General features: G+C 36.0%; 1 protein-coding gene across 3 annotated transcripts in view; it reads left to right on the top strand.

Moving 5' to 3' along the window:
* HACE1 (HECT domain and ankyrin repeat containing E3 ubiquitin protein ligase 1) overlaps positions 1–25,240 on the top strand; it is a 103,187-nt gene that overhangs the window by 57,470 nt on the left and 20,477 nt on the right. For all 3 annotated transcript variants that reach the window (XM_045806983.2, XM_045806984.2, XM_087865345.1), the window contains exons 15-19: positions 12,181–12,292; positions 12,385–12,482; positions 12,663–12,750; positions 16,924–17,073; positions 17,591–17,787. In XM_045806983.2, the coding sequence (XP_045662939.1) occupies positions 12,181–12,292; positions 12,385–12,482; positions 12,663–12,750; positions 16,924–17,073; positions 17,591–17,787 (645 nt within the window). The remainder of the gene's footprint in view (positions 1–12,180; positions 12,293–12,384; positions 12,483–12,662; positions 12,751–16,923; positions 17,074–17,590; positions 17,788–25,240) is intronic.

Below are 25,240 nucleotides of genomic sequence, written 5' to 3'. Positions count from 1 at the left end.
GGATGTCCAGTGTCGAGGATGGTGACAGTTGCTCAGAGCGGACTGAGAGAGCTGGAGTAGGGTAGAGGGCATCCATGCAGTAATGTGTCCATGTCAGCGACAGGACATTGGTTATATACAGTGGGGCAGTTCATCAAATAAGTAAGTATACGTGTTATGGGTGCCTGGTTTCTCACTGTTGGAGAAAGGAGTTACGAAATGGAGGAGAATAGAATGAACCATGTGCTGTTGGATTGGATTGGAGATATCAGTGTGAACTTGAAGTTTTCAGTGTAGATTAATAGATATGCAAACTTGGCACCCAGTTCTTGGCCCCTAAACACTGTTCTCAATTAACCAGGGCTCTTTGGAGAAATGGCTAATTTCAGGGCTGGGTCAGAGAAGGTACCTATGAGCCTGGATCCTCTTATTATGCAAGAAAGCTGTTCAAAGAGTGATAGGATTATGTCAGAATGACACAGAACCAGTTTGAATGGACTCCACTGGCCAAAGCTGAACAATTTGAACATCCAAATAAATGATGATGGCAAATAAATAAATAAAATTGGAATCCATAAATCTATACTGAAAAAAATTAATGAATAAATGGGAAGTTTGATGAGGAGTGGGGTGTGTTTATAGTCTCAAAGTATCTACTCACAGAATACTTAAGAATTACAAAGATTAAAAACTACAGTGGAAAACTTGGCAGTGACCAAACAGACAGTTCAGCGTGCCTGCCGGCTGATAGGATGCACCGAGGAGGATGTGGCATCACTTCTTTGATATTCCTGCTAAAGATGTACACCCTGAATTTAATCATGACAAGAACGTCACACTAACTCCAGTGGAGGGACATTCTCCGCAATAACTGACCTACGGTTTTTAAAAGTATCAATCAAGGTCATGAAGGTTAAGAACACACTGAAGAGCTGTACCAGAGTGAGAGAGACAGGACAACTGAGAGCCATTCCTACGCTGTGAAGAACAGTATTAGGAAATGGGCAGAGCTTGACATAGGGGTCTAAGAATTAGCTATAGTAAGGTATCAGGGTTAATTTCTTGATTTTGATGGTTGTTATCTGGTTATGTAGGAGGATTCTCTTGATTATAAGAAATACACACTGAAGTATTTAAGGGTGACTGGACATCACGTTGGCAGCTTACTCTCATATCAGGGAAAAAATACTTTGTACTCTATTATTAGAAATTTTCTGTAACTTGGAAGTGGTTCACAAAAAAAACAAATAGAAAGTGTAAAAGAACAAAAACAATTACCTATGGTAAGGGATTGACTACTTCTTCTACCGGTGGCTTTCAGGTGGCCTGTAGTTAAAGGGAGAGACATTTTGTATTGCTGTGCAAATGCTATTAAGAGGAGCCTCTGTGATCAGTCTTGTTTTGCGAATTATTTTATGGAAGTGCAGGTACTCAGAAAGTTTACATACAAAGACATGCCCTTTGGTTTTTTAGGTATATATAAATGTGTGTGGATGTTTTGATCTTGCACATCTCTTATTAGCTTTTGAAGGTAACGTTGTGTACGTTTTAATGTTCCATTTGAATTACTTTAAAAAATGCCATTTGCTTTTATTTCTTGGTTCACATTTTATAGATAGTTTAATATCTTACAGTGGTGAGAAAGTTTTCTGTCATTTTCTGTCATGTTAAATAATTTTAATATTGTTCTGAGTGGTAATAAGAACACCTACTTATGGAGCATTCTGGGTATTGAGTATTTCCACATGTTACTTAACTTCTTGGTGCTGCATTTTTCTCTTCTGTGAAATGGGGATGATATGAGGCCCTTTTTCTCATAGTGTTGTGAGGATTATGTGTGAAAATGCATGTTAAGTGCTTAAAACAGTACCTGACTTATAGGCGCTTTAATAATTGTTAGCTAATTAATTATTGTAATTATGATTATGAAGTTCCGTATTTTCATTATTTCATTTAATCCTCACAGTTAGCCCTTGAAATAATTTCCCTATTTTACAGGCAGGAAAACTGAAGTTCTGAGAGGTTTAGTAATTTCCTTAAGATCACAAAACTAGTAGTGACAGAGCCAGGATTCCAAACCATGTTTATCAAACTTCAAAGCCCCTACTTAAATGCATTACTTCTGTGTAATGTTTTTTTCTCTCTTTTACCAAAATTTTAGAAATAATCAGCATTTAAACTGCAAGCACTTTATATTCTAGTTTGCTTATTAAAATTTATATGCCTAGTAGTTATAAAAACAGTGCTTTATTCAGAATGCAAAAGACTATTAGAAGTATGGATAAAATTATACGCTTAACTTTTTTTTATTTTTTGTTTTTTTTAAAGTTTATTTATTCAGGTACACCCAGTTGGGGCTCGAACTCATGACCCCAAGATCAAGACTTACATGCTCCTCTGACTGAGCCAGCCAGGCACCCCAGTACTTTTAACTTTTAAAAAGAGAACATTTATTCTTTTCTTACTGAAAGAAAATATATTAAAAGGCAGAAGTTAATCTCTTACCAGTTACCTTCATAATAATAGTATTTTTATTAAGAATTAATAAAGAGTGATGTTTAAGCCTTTTGAAGCAAAACTAATATTTAGTTTAACTCAGATGAAGAAACTTCCTGGTGTCCTACAAAGTGCCTGAAGGATAACCTTTTTGTGGTCTTGGATACTGGTCATATTTATTCCTTGAAACTCTGGGCTTTGTGGTATTACACCACCCTGCTCCTCCTTTGACTTTTCTAGCTGTGTGTGTCATTCACTAAGCAGATTCTCAGTTCTGACCTGTGGTCATAAACTCTTTTCTGGGTGTTTGTTCTGTATATCTTTAATCTCTTGAACAAAGGACCTTACCTTGTGTCCAACTTCAGCTTTGTTCATGACTCTATTTCCAGCGTTTCAGCTGTGGCACTTTCCAGTATTTATTTCCAACCACCTAGTAGTTGCATCCCAAGTAAACTGAAATTCGGAATATATAAAACCTCATTCATTATCTTTCCACCTGTGCCTTCTAGGAGTGTAGGGGTAGATTGTGAGGGGAAGGTTTTCCCCCTCTAAGCTGTTTCTGTCATTAAGTTCTCTCCCTAGAGATCTCTTACTTTCCATCTTTATTCAAAGGAGTAATGTCTTTCAGATTTCCTTTTTGTTCCTCTTTCATCCTATGACCAACTCCTTATCACCTAATACTTAATATTTTAACTGCTGCCTCCATGGTCTCGCTTTATACTGCAGCTACTCTCATTTTAATTACCACATTTATTATATTATCCCTCTGAACAAACACCTACAATGGTTCTTGTTTCCTTCGCTTGATTCTCAGGATCCATGATTATGTCCCCAGTGAACTTACACAAACTTGATTCCTTCATTCTGTGAAGGGATGGGACTCTGTTTATGGCAGTTACCCTCACTGCATCTTCCAGGGAGACACAGTTTTACCTTCTGTGCCTTTTTCCTTGACTCCCTGAGCCTGGTGTGCTCTCTTCTCTCCCTTTTTGAGCAAGTCTTACCCAGCTTTATGTCCTGGTTCAAACTGAGACCTCCTGAAAGCTTTGTACTCTCCTCATCTGCACAGTCTCTCAGTGCTTAGGGCACTATACCATGATAGTGAAAGTCTGTACTTCACCATTTAGAACTTGATATTATGTACATATTGTTTGTTCTGTGTTAGTCTTACCTCTTTAACTGTCTTAAATAGTTTTAAACAATGAAATTGAGGTTTTTAAAGCTCTTATGTTACCTGCAGTGTTGGCACTTATTAGGCATGCAGTACTTCCTGATTAATTTAGAAGTAACAAGTCACTTGCAGTTTGCAAATGACCAAAAGGTAGAGACTTCTTTACTGTTCAAGAAATCTTATTTTTCAGTTTTTGGGGAGGAGGAAGGGAAGAAAACAGGGTAGTAGTTCCTTTCTAGTTGCCATATATATTCTGTTGTGTGTTCAATCTCAGCTTATCAATAACCAGTGCTGTGGTTGGACCAGCTGTTGTGGTTCTGAGTGATACCTTTCAACAATAACCATCAGGAGACTTTGAAAATATAAAGGTCTATTACTTACAGGACCTGGAAATTACTCAGCATACCTGGGGCCACATAGTGAGGGCATGGGTAAAGAAAAAGAGCACGAGTGAGCACTCCAGAGCTGGGGGTTCTGCTTTTATGGGGTTGAGGTGGGGGCCTAGGGTTTTGAGGGCTCACTCTTTATTGGTGAATTTAAAACATAAGAGCAGGAATTTAAAGCACGGGAAGAGAAAAATAGAAATGGCCCAAATAGTTACTACAATTAACCAGGATCTCTTGGTTACAAAGGTAACAAAGGAACCTCCATGTGGTGAGGTAGACTGGCTCTTTATCTAGTTTTGTGGCTGGCAGTGTGTTCCCCACCCTCCTCCCTTTGCCCCAATCCCCCTCCTCCAGATAGCCCATCTTTGAAGTGGCTGCCACAGCAATCAAAGTTTAAGTCAGGCACCTGCATTATGAAAAGGAAAAAAACCCAAACAACTGTCAGTGTTTAGACACTCTGAGGCATTAGAGTCAATGGTGAGGACCTTAACTGCCTGGGTAGCTGATATGCTAAAAGTCCATTGCAGGGCATTTTGTAACCCAGAATGTGCACATCTAAACAGAATTATAATAGCAAAACTTAATAATTATACAGGCAGTAGTCTGAAATCCAGTCTGTAGCTATTGTCCCAAACCTGAAAGGTCCAGCCATGAAAATAGGTCAGTTAATTAAACAGTTGCATCTCATTTCAGGAGGCGGTCTTGCAAGTGGATTTCCAAAGTTAGGCCTGTATTTGCGAGAAATCAGGTATTTAATAAGAGGCATTTCTATGGAAACAAAGGAAAAATAAAGGCTAATGGTCAGAGTAAATTATAAACCAAATCTGGATCCTGAGGGCAGGATTTCTAGATGTTAGGCTCAAAGCAGCTTGGCAGTTTGAGTTTTTCTGATGGTGCCATCAGGTATTCAGGTAAACTTGCTGTTGCCCACACAGCAATAGGCACAAAGATTGTCTGTATATGAGGTGTTGTGATGATTTCTCTGAAGTTTATATCAAGTTGTTCTATTCTAGCTCTCATAGCTTTAGGAAAAAGGCACTTTTAAGTTCTCTGTGATTCCAAGTCAGAGGGTGGGAGAAAAATTGGGAGTGTTAGTTTGGAGAGTTGTAACCAAATACTGGAAGAAACTAGAAGAATTCGTGATCTGGTTCAGTTCACAGGTAGAAAACAAAACCTCAAGGACAATTAAAAACACTAAAATCTGATATCCACAAAGATATATTACTGAAACATAATTTGTTCTCTCTATAGTCATTCTTATTTCTATCAGAGATAAGGAAAATAAGGCTGAAGTGTTTGTAAAGTAAGTCCAGTCTCTTTAAACTTGGCCTGCTTATTTACGTAAGTGCAGCACGAATAGCAGTTGATCATGTAGACTCTTTTAAGTCATCTTTGCTGGAATTTTTCATAAGGAATCTCAGATTGAACTTTTAAAAAGCTGCTCAAGATGGGGAAGCCAAGCCAAAGACTTGATGTCAGACTTCATCTATAATACCTATAGATTTGGGTGAATTCCTCATTTTTTGAGGTTCTTAAAATATTCTGATGTTCCTGGGCCGGCCAGGAAGTGACCTTCCTCACTCACCTGGTAAGGCTGCTGGGAACCCTAGAAGTGAGTTACCAGACTGATTTTTCCTAAGGGGCTTGATTGGTTCCATAAAGTCAGCCTTATTTTTTTAAAGCTGCTGGGTCATATCTGAATCTATGCATATCTTTCTTAAATATGACATTACATTCAAAGCCTTGGTGATGTAACCTGTGTTTCTAGTTGTGTCCTGGTACAAGGAGAACAGATTCTCAATTGAAATTATGCAAATAACTATACTGCTGTGAAAATACAAGACTATTCACTGAGAGTTTCCAAAATCTGGAGGAATCAGATGTGGGGTGGAAATAAGTGATTGTTTCATCTTGGTTCACAAAGGTATACTTTACCAAATTGCTGTAAGTCATAGCTATCTTAAGAGAAAAGTTTCTTTAAATCCAGAAAACAAAAGATTAAAGAACCAGCAGTATTTCAAACAAAACTCGTAAAAAATTATAATCATTCTCATCAGTTCATCCAGGCCTAGTGATTCTTTTTTTTTTTTTTTTTTTAAGATTTTATTTATTTGACAGAGAGAGACAGCCAGCAAGAGAGGGAACACAAGCAGGGGGAGTGGGAGAGGAAGAAGCAGGCTTCCAGTGGAGGAGCCTGATGTGGGGCTCGATCCCATAACGCCGGGATCACGCCCTGAGCCGAAGGCAGACGCTTAACGACTAAGCCACCCAGGCGCCCCAGGCCTAGTGACTCCTGATCTTGATCTTCTCTTAGCAGTTTTATGAATCTAGTTTTTCCTTAGAGTTTTGTCATTTCTTACCCAGTTCATTATATGATCTGAAAGTTAACAGAAACGTGGGCTTGTCAGAGTCCTTTTCAGGAATCTCCTTGAAGACGAAGCATTTGTGCAAAAGCATCAGAGTGAAACAGTAACTGTCTATAAATGATAAAAGACTTAAAAATGCCCATGTTTAAAGTTCCGATGAGAGTTAATTATAACACAACTGACAAGGAAATTTGACTATTTCTGTGACATTTTAAGATGATAACTAGAATGGTGACTGATAATACTTCGTATCAGATTTTTAGGAATTTGATAGAATTTCTGGAACACTTATATTAATAGCATATATCCATACACAGATATCCATAAGGAAGGGTTAGCATTATTTCTTATTTGACATTGCTTCTCAAATAATTTTACCTATCAAATAAGCCTAATTAATTCAGTGTTTCTCTTTTTTATAAGGAGAGTGAACAGATCTTTTGAGATGTTCCAGGGTTCTCTAGAAAATCCCAGAGTTATTTCCAGGTCACAAAGACTTTATTTAGAATTTGATTTTCGGAACTTAGTCAAAAACATCAAAAGGTTTTGCACACTTGACTAAATAGGATCACAGATAATTATGAAACAGTACTTAATTATCTACTTCGCTAAACTGACAAAAGATTTTAAAGGCATATCCAGAAGATTACATAGTTCTAAGCAAAATTCAGCTCCTTTAATATTGAAAAGACTCAGTTTGCTTAAGTAATCAAAGACCCGATTAAAACAGCATGAAACACACGTTGATTATTTTGATAAAACATAGAATCTTTGCCTTCTAGCTAGATTACTTAAAAGGTAAGGCAAAACCTTTCATAATCTGTTATCAAGAGCTGACCGATACTCCCAAGAAAACTTTGTCCTTTTAAGAGGAACGAAAACTATAAAAGCGTAGTATTGATATTAAAGCTTATTAAAAAAAAAAACCCTTGTAACAACAATTTAGTTTTAGCTAACTCAGTTACACAAGGTAAAATTTTTTATCTTTCTTCTCAACTTTCTATACCATTTTGTCCTTTATTTTCCTCTTTCCCATTCTGAAATAACCAGTTTTACTTTAGGACAAATTTACTTTCTTTTCCCTTAACAAAAATGTATCTTCATACCTCATACCTTCTCTTAGCTAAAGACACATTCTACTTTCTTGCATGCAGAGATGTTTCCCATATTATTTCTAATAGTTGTAATTACATGTATTAATTAGGACTCTTAGCCCTTAGAAGCCTTAATTTCTAACAAAAAGCAAGAAGTAAAATTTGTGAAGCAAGAAGTACAATTTACACCAGCATTCTTTACACTGGCAAATTTATGAGTATATTTTGTAATTTCTATCAACATACATTTCCTTGTAGTACAGCTTTTCAGTGTGTCAGAAGACGTGCTTACTAACAGGCCCAAATATCTTTAGTTCCTCTGTAATAAGAGGTCAAAAGTGGTAAACTTCGACTTGTTTTGCAATTAATGTTTCAGTATTTTGTATTTTATCTTATTTTGAAATGATTTAGACATTCAATGAATTCCCTTCTTTTAACTCGCAAAATTCTAGGGGTGGAAGTTAACAATTTTAGAAACTAGTTTTAAGTAGACGTATCATAACACATAATCATTGCTGGAAAGTTTACCTAGAAACTCTTAACCCATTTAACATTTATCTAAATCTCTTGATCCCAACAATTATGTTTAGATGACCCATGAAAAACTTCATTAGATAGCATCATCCCGTTATTTTTCTTGCTGACAGATTTTGTAATAGAGATAACATGAATTTATTTGACTAGTACACCCCAGTAGAATATGTTTTTAATCTGCATTTTATTTAACATAATTAGTTATAATTAATATGATCTCTGTTATATTTCATATATATATGTGTAAAATATAATTATGTTAATTATTGATTATTCTATGTAGATTAATAACATATAATCTGCATTATATTAAATATATATATATATATATATATATATATATATATATATATATATATATCTCCGAAGACATACTTTTTAAAAATCACACCAAATTTAAACTAGCTTTTATTTCCCAAAGATCAGCGCAGATCATGTGAAGTTGTAAATATTTGGGTTAGTTTTGGGAGCGCCTGGGTGGCTCAGTTTGTTAAGCATCTGCCTTCAACTCAGGTCGTGATCCCAGGATCCTGGGATTGAGCCCACGCATCGGGCTCCCTGCTCATTGGGAGTCTGTTTCTTTCTCTCTCTCTCTGCCCCTCCCCCTGTTTGTGCTCTCTCTCTGTCTCTCTCAAATAAATAAAATCTTAAAAAATATATATTAGTTTCAATTGTTTTGAGTTTTAAGAATACTTAATTCATAAGTGCTTATTTTTAAGCCAATTAAGTAGAGCCTTTTATATATTAATTTTGGCAGTACCATCTGGAGGTTGAGAGAAGAAAATCACATAACATATCCTTAGACACATAAACATGCAGACAGACAGAGACCTATAGCTTAAATTCCGGCATTCTAGTCATGAATCAGGTACAGCAATATAAAACTCGCTAGTGTTTAAGTAACAGCTGAATCTAAATTGGCAGACAGAGTAAGTTAAGGTTGCCTGTTCCAGTGGCTAAAGGTTTTTACTAATATCTGTGGAGAAGACTTTTAAGATTTGTATTTATCCTTAACAAATAATCTTAAAGAGGCTGTGGACTAGAGTTTGGGCAGAAGAACTTTTATAGCATTTTGTATTTTAAAAGGCCTCTTTCCCTTCTTTTTTTCCTTTAGTCTTAGCCAATCATGGGCAGAGTTTTAGTTACCACCTGGGATGTTTACTTTTCAAAGACACTGTAGGATTTACATCTTCAAGGGACAGAGAAAGGATGTAAGTTTTCTCGTAGGAGTTCTAGTGCTTTTTCGATGGTTTCCGAGGTCACAGTAAAATGTAGTAGTGCCACCCTGTAATTAGGGGGAATGCCTAGTAAAAATAATTCTCTAGCCTCAAGGTCAGATAAGGCCTCTTCAGGTTGAAAACGAAGAAGGGGTTATTTGGATCACTGTGGTCATGGAAATGATGAACCCATTGGACCACGGGAATTTTGTGTAGGAAGAGATGGGCTTCCTCTGTGAGCCTTAGCAGTGATCACTGTGAATGGAAGGATGGGTACAGTGCCAGGCAGTGTATATCCAAGTAAGGAGGGGGAGGGCCCAGGTATGAGTATCAGTGACTCTAGTGTCCTTTGTCTTCCCATTTCCTTCTTCCTCCTCAAGAGAGGCCTCGATAACCCTGTCTGCTCTGCCCTTGGCAGCAGGAACACCTCATGAGGTGTGCTTGTAGTTATGCTCCCGTTCCGCAGAAAGCTGAGGGGCCTCAGCAAATGTGCTGTCTCAGGAGGAATGAGCATTATAGTTCAGATGGATCTTTAAGAGAGTTATGGATTTTAGGGTTTTTAGAGATGGCAGCCAGTTGACGCGTTTTGGCCGCCATGAGTAACACTTAAGAGCCTGTTCCAAACAAACAAGAAAACCTGTAATAACCAATTAGTTCCCCTCTCTCCTTCCTGCTGCATAAAATATTTAAGAAAGGTTTGAATTTCAGTTAATGTATAGCTTTTGATCTCAATTTCTTCTTCTTGTTTTTATCCTGTTACCTTAATCTTACTGGAAAATTGTTGTTACCAGAAAATTTTGGATGGTTTCACCGTCAGCCCTCTTTGTAGGTGGCTGCTTTTCTTTTCAGGGTGTCCCAAAAAGCCTCTTCTGGATGGAAGTCTGCCTTCAGTAGCATGATAGGCACGGAGTCTTTGGGAAAAGTCTCTAGGCCTCTGGAGCATAAACCAGAGTCTTGGCATTTCGGCATACATAATCGAGAAACACCTAAGGAAGCATCTGTGGGGTATTACATTTATCAAGGAGCTAGTGTATCTCCTTAGGGTTCTTAATTGTTCAGGACATTTATATTCGTCCATTAATTTTTTAGCAATACCACACCAGGGATTGGACTGGTAGTATCCTATTGGGTCAGGGGACAAGTAGCAATGGTAGTGAGTGAAGTGCTGACACAGAGACTGTAGGCCTCTGTTGTACGTTCCCTCTGTGGTGCCATTGGCTTCCAGTTGCAAGGCTATTTCTCTCTTCTGGGTTAGGACATGTAATTTGGGCACAACCCACTTGACTCAGTGATTGCAAGTGGAAATTTCCAATCCTCCTCACCTAAGGGAATCATTTCTATCTACCTTTAGCCCAGAACCCTCCGAGGGCAGTGACAGTAGCCTTGTAGTCTAATCCACCCTCCCTCGCTCTCCTTGGCTTTGGAGGCCCCTTGTACACATTAATAGTCAATTAAGACCTTTATAATTAGTAGTTTGATCATCTCATTAGACCATATGGCCTTGATCATGCTGCTCTGGGGATATTCTTGAATTATTATGGCATCTGTGACCTTTTAGGTTGGATATTGCAGGCAACACATGACAGAGGCAGTGTGTGAAAGCACATAGCAGCATGGCAGATCCCAGCTAAAGGGTCTCCTTTCTCAGACGGTGAGTTTGGCATTTAGTAGACAAGTTGCAGGTAAAGGCATTCCCCTTGGTTAATTGCAAGAGCAATCATGCAGTCCTTCTGACTATGCCAATTGTGTGTTGGTCTCAGCCTGTCGATAATCAGTCTTGTGCCTAGACCAGCCCTTGTGGTTCTTACCATGATTGCAAGATGCCCTTCAGCAATAATCACAGGAAACTAAAAAAAATAAAGGTTTATTACTTATGGGACCTGGGTATTACACAGCACACATGGTGGAGGAGGGAGAGTGGGAGAGTGCATGATAACGCACATGGGCCTGAGGTTCTGCTCTTAGTGGGGTTGAGGTTGGGGCCTCTCGTTCACAGGCTCACTATTGGTGAATTTAAAACGTAAGAGTGGGAATTTAAAGCACGGGAAGAGGAAAGACAACAAGTGGGCCAAATGGTCAGTTATGTAAATCAACCAAGATTTATAAAAAAGAGGAGCCCTCTGTGGGAAGGTGGCCTGGCTGTTTATCAAGTTATGTGGCTAGCATTCTGTTTATTTGAGATGACCATCTTTGAAGTAGATGCCTCTTTGAAGTGGTTGCCTTGGCAATCAAAGCTTAAGTTAGGCACTTATAATTAAATTAAGAAAAAATACTCCAGTTGTCAAGGTTTACACTACATATTCAAAGGATAGAAATACGAATAAAATTAGATAGGGGCACCTGGGTGGCTCAGTTGATTAAGTGTCCAACTCTTGATTTTAGCTCAGGTCATGATCTCAGCCCTGTGTCAGACTCTGGGCTCAGTGCGGAGTCTGCTTGAGATTCCCTCTACCCCTTCTGCCCCTCCCCCAGCTCTCATACATGCTCTTTTCCTCTCTCTCTCTCTCTCAAAAAATAAAAGAAAGTTAGATCTAGAAGATTATTTTCATGAAAAATTAAATGTAACATGCAATGTAATTTTTCTGGATTTGGAAATTTATTCTTACAAGCATTGTTGGTCTTAAAAGAAATTGGGAGTAAATGTCCTCAGTTACATATCTGATATTAAGTTTTCAGATACAACCTTCTAATTTATCAAGTCTTTTCTGTTAAAAATGGGAATTAAAAAAAATACTGTATTTGTAATCAAAGTATTTCAGCTAAGATCTGCCTTTTTGTGAATAGTTTTTGAGATGTTAGAACATTATCTAGAACTATTTATTATAAATAAATGTCTAAGAATGATTATTTGTAGAAAGGGCATTAGCAGGCTCATTAGGTAATCTGATAGGTAACTGAAATACTGCTAACATATTTTACTGTTATTTGTTGGGGTAGCCATTTAAAGATCGCTGTGAATGGTTCTATGAACACTTGCATTCAGGACAACCAGATTCAGACATGGTGCACAGGCCAGTGAATGAAAATGATATCCTGCTGGTTCACAGAGGTATGTTTAAAAAGAAACTGATGTGTGTGAGGTACAAAATATTAATTATTGTAAGTTTTAATACATAAAATTAACCAATGCTACATATTCAGATTCTATTTTTAGGAGTAGCTGTGAAGTTGTGTCAAAAGCAAATTGTGCAAAGCTAAAGCAAGGAATTGCTGTGCGGTTCCATGGAGAAGAAGGCATGGTGGGTATAAAAAGAAGTGCTGCTAAGTTCACTAGATATAAAACATTGAAATGCACTTGAATAAAGTTTGGTATATAATTGATAATGGAAGAAACTTGAAATGCTTATAATTTATTATTATTCAGAAAAAAGTTCCCCATATATTTCTGATGATACTTAATTTTATTTTCTTGAAATCAGGGTCAAGGTGTTGTGCGTGAGTGGTTTGATATTCTGTCTAATGAGATAGTCAATCCTGATTATGCATTGTTTACCCAGTCAGCTGATGGTAAGTTGTATAGTCTAAATTACTTTTTCTGTGTCTTGTCATATTCTCAAACTACGTCAGTGCATTTAATCCTTTGATTCCCATAGTAATCCTGTGAGCAAGGTGTGGGATATTCCCATTTCCTAGAAAAGAAAGTTGAAATTCAGAGTTTTGTTAACAAAATTAACGAGTAGTGGGATCATGAGTGGAACCTGATTCAGTCTAGCATTCTTTCCTCTAGACAGTTGGTCTCAAATATTTGTCTCAAGGGCCAGTGCTGGCTCTAAGAAAGTTTTCATCGGTCCTTTGTAAAGTAAAACTAGATTTATATAATTTAAGGATTGTCCTTAGACTACTTTTTTGAGTTAAAATTTCCTTTTATGAAATAGTGGTAGTAGATGGATTTAGAAAAATACTTACTTGGGGCGCCTGGGTAGCGCAGTCGTTAAAGCATCTGCCTTCGGCTCAGGGCGTGATCCTGGTGATCCGGGATCGAGTCCCACATCAGGCTCTTCCGCTATGAGCCTGCTTCTTCCTCTCCCACTCCCCCTGCTGTGTTCCCTCTCTCGCTGGCTGTCTCTCTGTCACATAAATAAATAAAATCTTTAAAAAAAAAAAAAATACTTACTTGGAAAAATTAAAATTTGCTAACCCTATTTGAGTTTCCAAGTCTTAAAATTTGGTCATAAAAAACAGAGTCTAGAAATCATGGTGTTAAATCTCAACTTATAATCTATGTATAGTAACTTAGTTTTCAGTCCTTTTAAAAGATAAAACCTGGCAACTAAAAAGCTCCTATTATCTTATAAAACAAACTATTTGTTGAAATGGTGCTTTTGACGCGCACAATTCTAATTTGATATTGTAGGCTGAATGGAAATGGTTACCGCCTCACCTATGTGGAGAATACTTGACAGTTCTCTAACTTAAGAAAGACATATACAAGTGAAGGCGGGATTTCAGTTTTAAAATGCTTTACACAGTTGTTTTCATTTCCTGAAGATCTTTTCTTTCCCAGTGTCTAAGTTTTTTTTATAAGGAGAGAGTACATCATTAATTGTACTTTCTGATTGTCTGCAACCAAACCAGCAGGCACGTCTGCATTGCATAAAGATGACTGTAGGAGCAGCAAAGGGGTGGCGGGCTGCAGTGATGCTACGGCGCTGCAGGTATTCACTTGTGCGATGGGATCCTCAGTCACACATGGGGTATTTGAAGTTATTGAGGACTATGTGACTGCTTTAATTTATGACTTCTGATTATTTGCTCTGAGGTGAATTTGGTGTCCTTTGTTGTTTTTATGACAAGTTTGATGAGGTGCTGGGTTCAGTTAGGCCTAATCTTTGAAGCAAGATTTAGCATGGAGCATTATATTTTAGATTTATTTCATTACTTTGTCGTCCCTTATTCTGAGTCTGCCTGTTTAGTTTCATACCTGAGAAACAGATTTGGTGTGGAATTATGAGTCGAGGTAATTCCTCATACTATGAATATATTGGCAGGGCATCTGCTGAAGCACAGAGATCATAAAGGTTGTGATGTTTTCCTATTTGTAAGCCATATAACTTTTCTCTTTGGGATCACAGTATTTATAAATTAAAATCTTGGTGAAATATGTCCTGTTCTTACGTTTAGTTGACATGAAGGGAATTATATTAAAATTTTGAATTAAAGATTCCTACATTTGGGAAATGTGTGGGTAGTCCTCGTGTCTATAATTTCTTTAAAACTTGCTTTCTAATTAAATTAAGATGCTTACTGTAGAGTTTGGCCTTTGGTGTCACACTGGATGTGAGTCCTGGCTCTGGTCTTCTTGTTGTTATCATCTTGGGCCAATAAATGTAACCTTTCTGGACCTCAATTTCTCCATTTGAAAATGGTGAGAACGTATGTTTTGTAATGTGGTGAGAGAGAAATCAATTAGCTGTTATGTAAAAAAATGCTTAGCCTAGTACCTAAGAAATACAGAAAGCACATAGAAAGTAGAAATAATTATTAGAAGCTATTATGATATGGAAAATGATATTTTCTTGTTCACTGGGATTTTTCAGAGGCGATGAAAATAGCTGTGTCATATTTACATTTATTTTTGAACTTAGAACCTAAACTTTGTGTTCTAAGTAGTTTTTAAGTTAAAAGCTATTATTTCTTTCCTGAAGATTTTTTCCCTGTTTGTTTCCTTATTTATTTTTTGGTTTTGATTTCTCCTTATCTGTTCTTATTAATAACCTAAATATCCCAGAAAGTTCTTAGCAAAGGAATTATAAATCACAGACCTAGGGGTGGAAAGTTGAGTCATCAGAAATCTTTGCTGATTGATTCATCAATAACCCTAAGCATTCACTATTTTATTTTATTATTTTTTAAAAATATATTTATTTATTTATTTGAGAGAGAAAGCCCGTGCCTGTGCACACACACACAAGTGAAGTGGTGGGGAGAGGCAGAGAGAGAGGGAGGAGCATAGTCCCCACTGAGCGGGGAGCCTGATGCGGGGTTCGAGCCCAGGACTTTGAGATCATGACCTGAGCCAAAGGCAGGCACTTAACTGACTGAGCCACTCAGGCACCCTAAGCATTCACTATTTTAATAGGTAAAAAATATTTGTGACTATTCTTAGATTATTTGTATTTTTGGAATTATTGTTATGTTTGTCCTGGAAGTCTTTCTTCATCTCACAAAACTTTTCTTTGACTTTTATTACCCAGTCCTACCCATGACTGGGAATGATTCTCAAAAGGTTCTTGACAGTGAATGACCAGCTTCATGTAGCCCTTTTAAGTCATCAGTCATAAGCTTTCAAATTTGTACCTTATATCTAAGTAAACTGGACATGGCAATGTAGTCTAGTGCCAACAGTGAGAAATCAAAGACCAGTAACGCACGAAGTGAATTATTGTCAAAATATGTATACTAAATGACCAAACATCTCATTTTCCAAAACTTTCTGCTTTTCCTTTATTTTCTCTTTGGATACTATTTCATTAGATTTAGAATTTATTCTTTTAGTGTAGCTAGAAGAGTAGCAAATAGCATGAGCTCAATAAATATTTGTTGAATGAATGAGAGTTGACTTCGGAGTTAGTGATCATCATAGAAAAATACAAAAAGAGTTCTTCAAAGTTCAGGTCTTGGTATTAGGTTTTTCTGTTGTACTAGATTTTTTTTTAGACTTTTGTTTTCATTGTGATCAAATATGTAACATAATATTTACTATTTTAACCACTTTAAAGTGTACTATTCACTGGCATTAAGTACATTGACAGTGTCGTGTAACCATCACCACTATTTATTTCTAAACCTTTTTTCATATAGGTGGAATCATACTAGGTTTTGGCAGTAATTGCCAATTAACTATTGCCTTTGCCATTTTTACTTTTATACCTCAGTGGTACTTATTTAAGGTTGATTATTTGTGGCACACCTAGGTAGCCAGTTGGATAAGTGTCCAGACTCTCAGTTTCGGCTCAGATCATGACCTCAGGGTTGTGAGATTGAGCCGTGAGTCAGCCTCTACGCTCAGTGGGGAATCTGCTAGAGTCTCTCTCTCCCTCTGCCCCTTCCCCTGCTTGTGTGTGCTCTCTCTCTCTCTCTCTCTCAAATAAATAAAATCTTAAAAAAAATAAAGTTGATCATTTGTTATGAGGAATAATTGGTTGACTTGTGGATTTAGGTGATTTTCTGATAACTGGTAAAAGGCATCAAGTTCATCACTTAAGAACAGTTGTACATTTAAAATTTTAGTTATTCTCTTGTAGTTCTGTATTCTATAAGGAGCAAAAAGTAGTGAAAATCTACTGCACTGGGCATAGATAGATGAATGAAACAATGCCTGTCCTGATTCACAGCCTAGTATTTCTACATTGCTGAGGAAAACATGTTATATGTATTATCTTTTAATATATTATTTCCAGGATCTCTCTGACACATCTTCCAACTACTTTCAGTTAAAAGTATTCTAAAATTTTCTCTCTGCAAAGACTTGCTCTGATAAGTATGTGTGAATTAATGATTATCTTCTGACAATTCCATTGTCTGTTATATATTCCACAAAGAATGTTCTGGTGGAAGTTTATGCATAATGTAACCTTGGTTTTGCTGAATTTGTATATGAACTGATTTATCTGCATTGAAATGATCTTTCTTCTGCATCTAGATTCTTAGAAATAAATTACTTTGTATTTATTTTAATAGGAACAACTTTTCAGCCTAATAGCAACTCCTATGTAAATCCTGATCATTTGAACTATTTCCGGTTTGCTGGGCAGATTTTGGGATTAGCTTTGAACCACAGGCAGCTGGTCAACATTTACTTCACAAGATCATTCTATAAGCACATTCTTGGTATGGCTCTATTGTTATTTCCAAAAGCATTTATTGGAAGTGTTTTTCTTAGACTCTTTAGGAAAAACTAAGTAGATAAATGGTGGCATTTTGATTGATGTAATTTTTATTTCAATTGGAAACTGTATGTAAGGCATTTGGAAGCCTGAGGGAGGGAAAAAAATCTACTTTTTTGCTAAAAAAAGTTGTTTATCATTTTAGCATGTATGTATGTTTATGCTAAGAATGTGTTTTAATATAAATATGCTTAAGTGAATTGGCACTTTTTGAAGTTTATAATAATTTTTCTGTATAGCTCTTTTAAAGAAAGATTGCATTATAAAAATGTGGAAAAAAACACAAGCTTAAATTAACAGACTTCCAAATCCAGGAATTAGCCTCCAATTAAATCATGCTGTGAGTTGTATTATATTTTGCAGTTTTATGGAATATCTGTAGAGGGCAGTATTTTACCATTAAACAAACAAGGAAAGGCAGACACATTTAGACTATAACTGCTGTATGTTTGCATTTTTAGGTATTCCTGTAAATTACCAAGATGTGGCATCCATTGATCCAGAATATGCCAAAAATTTGCAGTGGATTTTAGATAATGACATTAGTGATCTGGGTCTAGAACTAACCTTTTCTGTTGAAACTGATGTGTTTGGAGCAATGGAAGAGGTGCCTTTGAAACCTGGGGGTGGAAGTATTCTTGTGACACAAAATAACAAAGTGAGTATTTGAATATTTATCTTAGCCATTGTTTGTAACTTGGCCCTGATAGTTTGCTGGTTACTCTAGCCTTCTGACACTAGCTAGAAACACTTTTGCTGTTATAGTTTCATAACATTTTATAACAGATAAAATATTTAAATTAACTAAACCATCAAATATCAAACTTTGAGTTAGAAAGGATCTTTTCACTGTTGTGTTAGATAGCTGAGGCAATTCCTGAAGCAGCCTAGAGCACAATTCAGTCAATTGTGTAAAGTGGGCTTCTCTTTATTGAAAAATTCGGTTAGAAATAGAAGTTTACATCAAGATCATATTTGCATTAATCACTGTTTCATGTTTTAAAGTATGATGTTAAGAGCTCCAATAGAGAAAAGAAGAATTTCCTGTGTTAAACTTTGTACATGCTTTTGGGACCCAGTAAATCTGTTAGACCTCTGAACTTGATTTTTTTTTAAGCTTTATAACTTGATTATTTTTTTTAAGATTTTATTTATTTATTTGACAGAAAGAGACAGAGAGAGAGGGAACACAAGGAAGGGGAGTGTGAGAGGGAGAAGCAGGCTTCCCGCCGCAGGGAGCCTGATGCAGGGCTTGATCCCAGGACCCTGGGATCATGACCTGAGCCGAAGGCAGACGCTTAATATAACTTGATTATTTTTTATTTATTGTTCTGTTTGTAAATATTTTTTCTAGTTTATTGAGAAATAATTGACATGCACCTGCGCATATTTGTTTTAAATTTTGGCATATATTTTAAATTTCAGTTGAAAAATAAGTTATTTTAATATATAATTCAGTTTTATGTTATATTTTGATATGTAGGATATTGGGAGTCAGGAAATCTGGTTTGGGAACTCCACTTCTGTCATTTACCAGTAGCAACTTCTGGTTAAACAAGACTAAAATCCTTTTCCTTTCCATTAGTTGTATTATAATTCCAAGACAGCTTCAGAAGCAACTAACTTTAAAAAAGAATGTCCATTGATTTAGTAAAATACATATATATATGTATATATATATATTTTTTTAAAGACCAAGAGACTTGACTGCATTTTAACCTCTTTGAGCCTCAGTTTTCTATTCTATAGAATTGGGATAATAATACCACCCATACAGAATCATTACTAGCAAAATTTTGCAAACTGAAAGCCACAACACAAAAGTTAGTTGTTATTGGGTAGTGTTCTATACAAAGAAGCTCTTAGTTTGAGATATGTACAGGGTATTAGAAAGTTATATTAAGCTATATAGTTTTACTTTTTGCAACTTACTCTACGTATAAAAAAAACCATGGGGGCGCCTGGGTGGCACAGTGGTTAAGCGTCTGCCTTCGGCTCAGGGTGTGATCCCGGCGTTCTGGGATCGAGCCCCACATCAGGCTAATCCGCTGTGAGCCTGCTTCTTCCTCTCCCACTCCACCTGCTTGTGTTCCCTGTCTCCCTGGCTGTCTATCTCTGTTGAATAAATAAATAAAATCTTTAAAAAAACCAAAAAACAAAAAACCATGAAATTTAATTTTTGAAAATAAGATCAGAAGCTAAGTTTTTGCACATACATACTTAGATGTTTTTATAGTTTGCCCTCTCATTTTACACATGAGGACACTGAAGCCTAAAGAGTTAATGTAAAGTTGGGGCCAAAACCCAGGTCTCCTAGTTTCAAGTCTAATGTTCTTCCTGTTTGCAAAATTAATCATGTTGAGGAAGATCTTACTTGATTTTTAATATAATGAGTCATGTCAAACTCTAGAAGATGAAAATAGTAAAATGCTTCATTTTTAAAATATGTATAAGCTTGCCAGTGAATGAAAATACTTTTTAAAATCTTTTAATTATTTGATTGTCCACTCTATTGTGCACTTATAATTTTGTTTTACACTGGAGACCTATTCTCAATTAAGGGTAATGAAGTTACAGAATCTTTATTATAAACAAGTGATTGTTTTTCACCAGAGAAGCTCAAACATGATTCTTATCTGTGAATACTATGGTGAGTAGAGAGTAGACTTGTCACCCTCTCAGATATATTTTATATGACAAAGTGGAAAGACCGATTAACAATTGCATGATGCACAGCTATATTTTACTTGTATCTCCTAATGGTCTCTCTCCCGTTATGACATGATTTTTGTTTGGATTTTTAAAAAGACATATTTTATTAATTCTTTGGTGTTCGTGTCTTTTAGTGAAATCTAGAAAGAAGGAAGATACTGAGTAAATAATAGTAAGAGTATACACACATTGAGGGTGTACCTATCATTGTCAGTCTAGTTTGAGACTGGAATACTTACTATTGTAATATTAAAGAGCCTGAAACTTTTGCTTCTAAGTTAAATACATTTTTATTTAACTATATTAACTAATTAGTTGATTATAGGCTAATTTTTTTTTTAATGATTAGCTTTTGGTAATAAAGCAGAATCTCAATCACTAATATGTTAATTCTTTGCAGCTTTCATTTTTGTGATGTAAACATTTTTCAGAATAATTGAGCCTCTTCATTTTCTAATATTACCAGAAAGAGTCAAGTACAGTTTTTTTTTTTTTTGAGTCAAGTATAATTATATATCAAATTGTTGATGCTTAAACATTTAATGGTTACTCAATTAGCAACCTGATTAATTTTTTAAAATTAAAAATCTGTAGAAACATACCTGCATCTTAAATTGATCAATTGTTTTAAGATTGTTAAAGTATTCAATTTAGAAATAAAATTTTCAGTTTTTAGAGATTTTGTTATTTTTTAACATACATTTCTTTCATGAATTTTTATTACTTTATGGTTAGCCTTTTACTTACTATCTCTATAGGTGTAAAGTTATAATTGTCACGTTTGGAGTTCAGCTTCAAAATCAGTAAGCATGTTGAAGCTTAAATGAGTTACTAAGCTTGTTAGTACGAGAAAATCTGTGTAAGCTGATCTCCACATGGGGGAGTCATTTATTCCTAAGTTTTATGGAAAGGCTTTGGTAATTGAGACCAAATAGATGAAAATACCTTGTTTAAAAAGCAGTACATTAAATAAATACAATTGATGTAGGCAGAAGAGTATATATCTATTCTATATTTGAAATATACTGGTCTTTTAAATTTAATTTTGTATCTATCAATTTGTTTAAAAATCTTAAAAAATAATAATAAAACTAAACTCTGGTTTCACTTTTGAAAATGGCTGAATTACTAGGACCTGAACATTTACATATAAATAGTATTTTCATCTTCGTTTAAAAGTTTTGCTTTTACTTTTCACATTCTCTTTTTTTATTCTTTTTTTTTTTTTGTAAGGTTTTATTTATTTGTCAGAGAGAGAGAGAAAGAGAAAGAACACAAGCAGGGAGAGCGGCAGACAGAGGGAGAAGCAGGCTCCCTGCTGAGCAGGGAGCCCCGATGCGGGATGCGGACCCGATCCCAGGTCCCTGGGATCATGACCTGAGTGAAGGCAGATGTTTAACCAACTGAGCCACCCAGGCGTCCCCTCTTTTTTTATTCTTGACCAAAAGCTGGAATCATGGAACCATAAAATTTGAGTTAGAAGTGACAGGTTTTCTTATATCTTCAGTTCTACCTCCTAGAACTGAAGAGTAAGCTGCATGAGTTTTAAATGCTAACACTTTTACAATACTAATCATGAAGTTCATTCAGGCTGGGAGGGAAAGAAACGGGGGTAGGATAAGACAGGATATCAAGGAATGGAGGAGGTGGCATGGAAGTTGAATTATAGAGGAGAAGCATTAAGGGCTCAGATAGGAGTAAGGAAGGGGAAAAGGAAATGTTCTGGGCTTATAGGAAATTAAGGATGACAGAGCATGATGTGTTCAGGGAACCACAGGTGGTAGATCATAGCTTAGATTGCAAAGTAAATGAGTGGTAAAAGATGAGGGGAGTAGACAGGGGCCAAATTCTGAAAGACTGAATTCACAGTTAAGAATTTGAAAATTATTCTGAAGATTGCAGGGATGATTGTAGGTGTTATAGAGTCAAGTTTCATCAATGGATTCTGTTTCTTAAAAACTCACACAAAACAAACTCAATTTAGAGTGTGAAGAATGAATTGAACTGGGGCAATACTGGAGTCAGGGCAACTGATAGGTGGTTGTGGTATTGGTCTGGGGAGCATGCATGAGGATTTTATAAGACAGTGGCAGTGAGGATGGAGAAAATGAGGTAGTTTCTTGCCTTTTTGGTATATCTGCTTATTCCTACAAAAGAAACCTGGTTATCCTTTGGAGTTCTCAGTGGAGAAATTTTCAATGGGAACTTTTACATATCAGAGCAGTAATAAGTGCATAAACTCAGGAAAGAAGCTTTTATACAACAAAGGATTTATATTCAAACAGTAAATTGAGTTATACCAACAATAATGCCATTTAAACTGTTAATTACTAAAAAAATAACTGTTCCAAACTGTTTTACAAATGTGGCCCAGTTTATTCCTCTGCTTCGAGGAGGGGAAAAAAAGAACATCTTATTTTCACTAGTAAGTTAACTATTGTTTAAGTAAATATGGTTTATTTAGATATCTTTCAAGAAATAATGAAAAAGATTTTCAAGAAGAAAAATAGCTTAAAAAATGCATTCATTTTCAACATCACCACCATTTCTTGTAAGAAGACATAATTTAGTTTCAAAGCCTGAAGAGAAGTTACAATTTTAAGGAAGATTTCTGAGAGATGAATATTATTTATTCCACGCATTCAGAAGACTAGGAGATTATTAAAACAAAATGTTTCTGTAAATACAGACATATAATTTAACTGGAACATATTGTCTGAAAGTTCAGTCTTCTTAATCTCAGTATTTTTACACAGTTTCTTTTTCACTTACTTATTTTATATCAGTTACCAGCTTGAGAGGTTAATCCAGAAAAAAGCTGCTAAGGCTCTTTTTTGTTGCTGTTGTTGTTTCTATACTGAAGTTTCCAAGTTTAAAGCTTTGTATGTATTAATATAATTACTTCAGTACAAGTACTACGATTCTGTAATATGATTAATTCTTCAATTTAATTCTTTGGCATCTGGTATTATTTTATGCCTTCAAAGAATAGACAACAAAACTCAGGTGGGAGCAAACATGACTCCCAGGATATGCCATCTGTTAGGGATAAAAAACGATCCCCTGCCCCCAAGTTATAGCAATCTCTTGTAATAACTTAAAAGAAAATGATAGTTTAGGTTCGGTTTATATTTAATGTTTAATTGTGCAACTCTTTGTGCCAGTGTTTTGTGGACTGATTGTCATCAGCATATCCACTGTTTTCTTGTTAAAGCGTATAAGATATTTGGTGTAGTTATGCAGGGCATAAAGTGTGGGGAGGTGAGTCACTTGGATACCTGCATAGATAATGAGAATGCAGCCAGTAATTTCTGCACAGTATGAATAGTCAAAATGTTAGTGTGTAACAATAGTGGATGTTTGTAGTAATAATTGTATCATTGAGAAAATATTAATTTTTGTTATTCTGTTTGAGGATGTACTGCATTTAAGGAAGCAGGGCAACATTTTAGCTCGCTTGGATTTATAGTTTTGTTAAACAGTTATATTTCAGCTACGTGGAAAACTTTATTTTACTAAATATCTCAGCAGGATTTGTGATAGCTATGATTTTATTATTTTCCTGAGAAATAATTGAGACCAAGATTCATCCACATATAAATTAACTTAATATGGAAATTGGTTTTTGAAGGAGCTGATTTCCACAAATTGACATACAATGACTATGGGTCAAAGTTACATAAATAAATGTGGAAAATATTTAGATATTAGAATAATACTCATATTAGAAGAATGGAAGGGAACATGTAGGGAAAGATTAAGATACTTGTGGAAATTAATTTTTAAAAAGAGAATGTGTGAGGAAATAATAGGAATTAACTGATTGAAACAGAATGTGTACTATTCTGATAAATATGGAGTGCAATGGCAAATTAAAATTGGTAGAGCGTACTTGAGCAATTCACAAATCTTTTCCTTTTTTTTTTTTTTTTAAAGAAAGAGAGAGTACACGTGCACATCTGAATGGTTGGCGAAGGGGAGGGGGCAGAGGCAAAGGGAGAGGGAGAGAGAGAATCTATTTATTTATTTATTTATTTATTTATTTATTTAAAAGATTTTATTTATTTATTTGACAGAGATAGAGACAGCCAGCGAGAGAGGGAACACAAGCAGGGGGAGTGGGAGAGGAAGAAGCAGGCTCATAGCGGAGGAGCCTGATGTGGGGCTCGATCCCATAACGCCGGGATCACGCCCTGAGCCCAAGGCAGACGCTTAACCGCTGTGCCACCCAGGCGCCCCAAGAGAGAGAGAATCTTAAGCAGGCTCCACGCACAGTGCAGAACCCGACACGGGGCTGGGTCTCACAACCCTGAGATCATGACCTGAGCTGAAATCAAGAGTTGGACATTTAACCTACTGAACCACACAGACGCCCCACAAATCTTTTACTTTTATGCTTCATAATTTAAGGTCTTGAACAATGATTATTGAATAGTACCGTAAGATTCTAAGAGCAATACCTTTTGGGGAAAAAACTGTTCTTGTTAAGGGAAGATAGGGTCTCATATAGCATCTTAAACATTAACGATGGAGTGGAGCAGAAAAATTGTCGTAGTTGAGTAAGTTTAGGTAGAACGGACATAAACTAAAAGATAATGATGTGCTAGTATTGGAATCACTGCTGGTTATCACTTGGAAGTGTGCTATGTATATTATTTCTTGGATTGGATGTGAAAATCCAGTTTATGTTTCTGTTTGATTGTAGGCACACATTTTTATCTCCCTCTGTCTAGTAACTACTTAAATGTAGTAACTGATTAATTTCTGTACAGTGGAGAAAAACTTGGGTGGTAGGGAGTATGATTTGGGGTTGGGAGTAGACTGAATAGCAGAGATGAGAGCTTTCCTCATGCTATATTGCACAAGGGGCTATATGGGATTTGGGGAGAACTGTGGGGAATCCACCATGACACTTCTTTAGCTTTGACATGTATGGAGAATTCATAGCCAGTGGTTATATATAACTTGCTAGCTCAGTGCTTGTGGGTCCCCCCACCCGGGTAGAGTTGGGGAGTGGGGTGGGGCAGAGCATCAGATTAGTGCCGCCCCCCCCGCCCCCCCGCCCCCCCGCAAAAAAAGGAAGGAACCTAAAATAGGGTTTCTCTACTCTCTTTAGAACATTCATACCTGGGAGGTAAGACCTATATACAGCATATTGCTTTTAAGTCACAAAGTTTCACTTAGATGTAACTTAAAATATATAAATGATAACAATTGATAGGGCTGATTGATAGGTAGGTATAATAATTGATTCTTGTTTGAGCCAAAATATATAGAATATTACCAGTTAATTTTAAGTGACACTATTTTCTATCATGATGTATTTTAAAATGAAATGTGTAAAGATAGTTTACCTTAATTCAGAATCAAATCAGCTATGCTTAAATGACCCATTTTAT

Source organism: Ursus americanus, chromosome 11 (assembly GCF_024610735.1).
Source record: "Ursus americanus isolate L20-20 chromosome 11, mUrsAme1.1.p, whole genome shotgun sequence".
Taxonomy (NCBI): Eukaryota; Metazoa; Chordata; class Mammalia; order Carnivora; family Ursidae; genus Ursus; species Ursus americanus.
The sequence above is the reverse complement of the archived record's forward strand: the minus strand, read 5'-3'. Positions and strand labels throughout refer to the sequence as shown.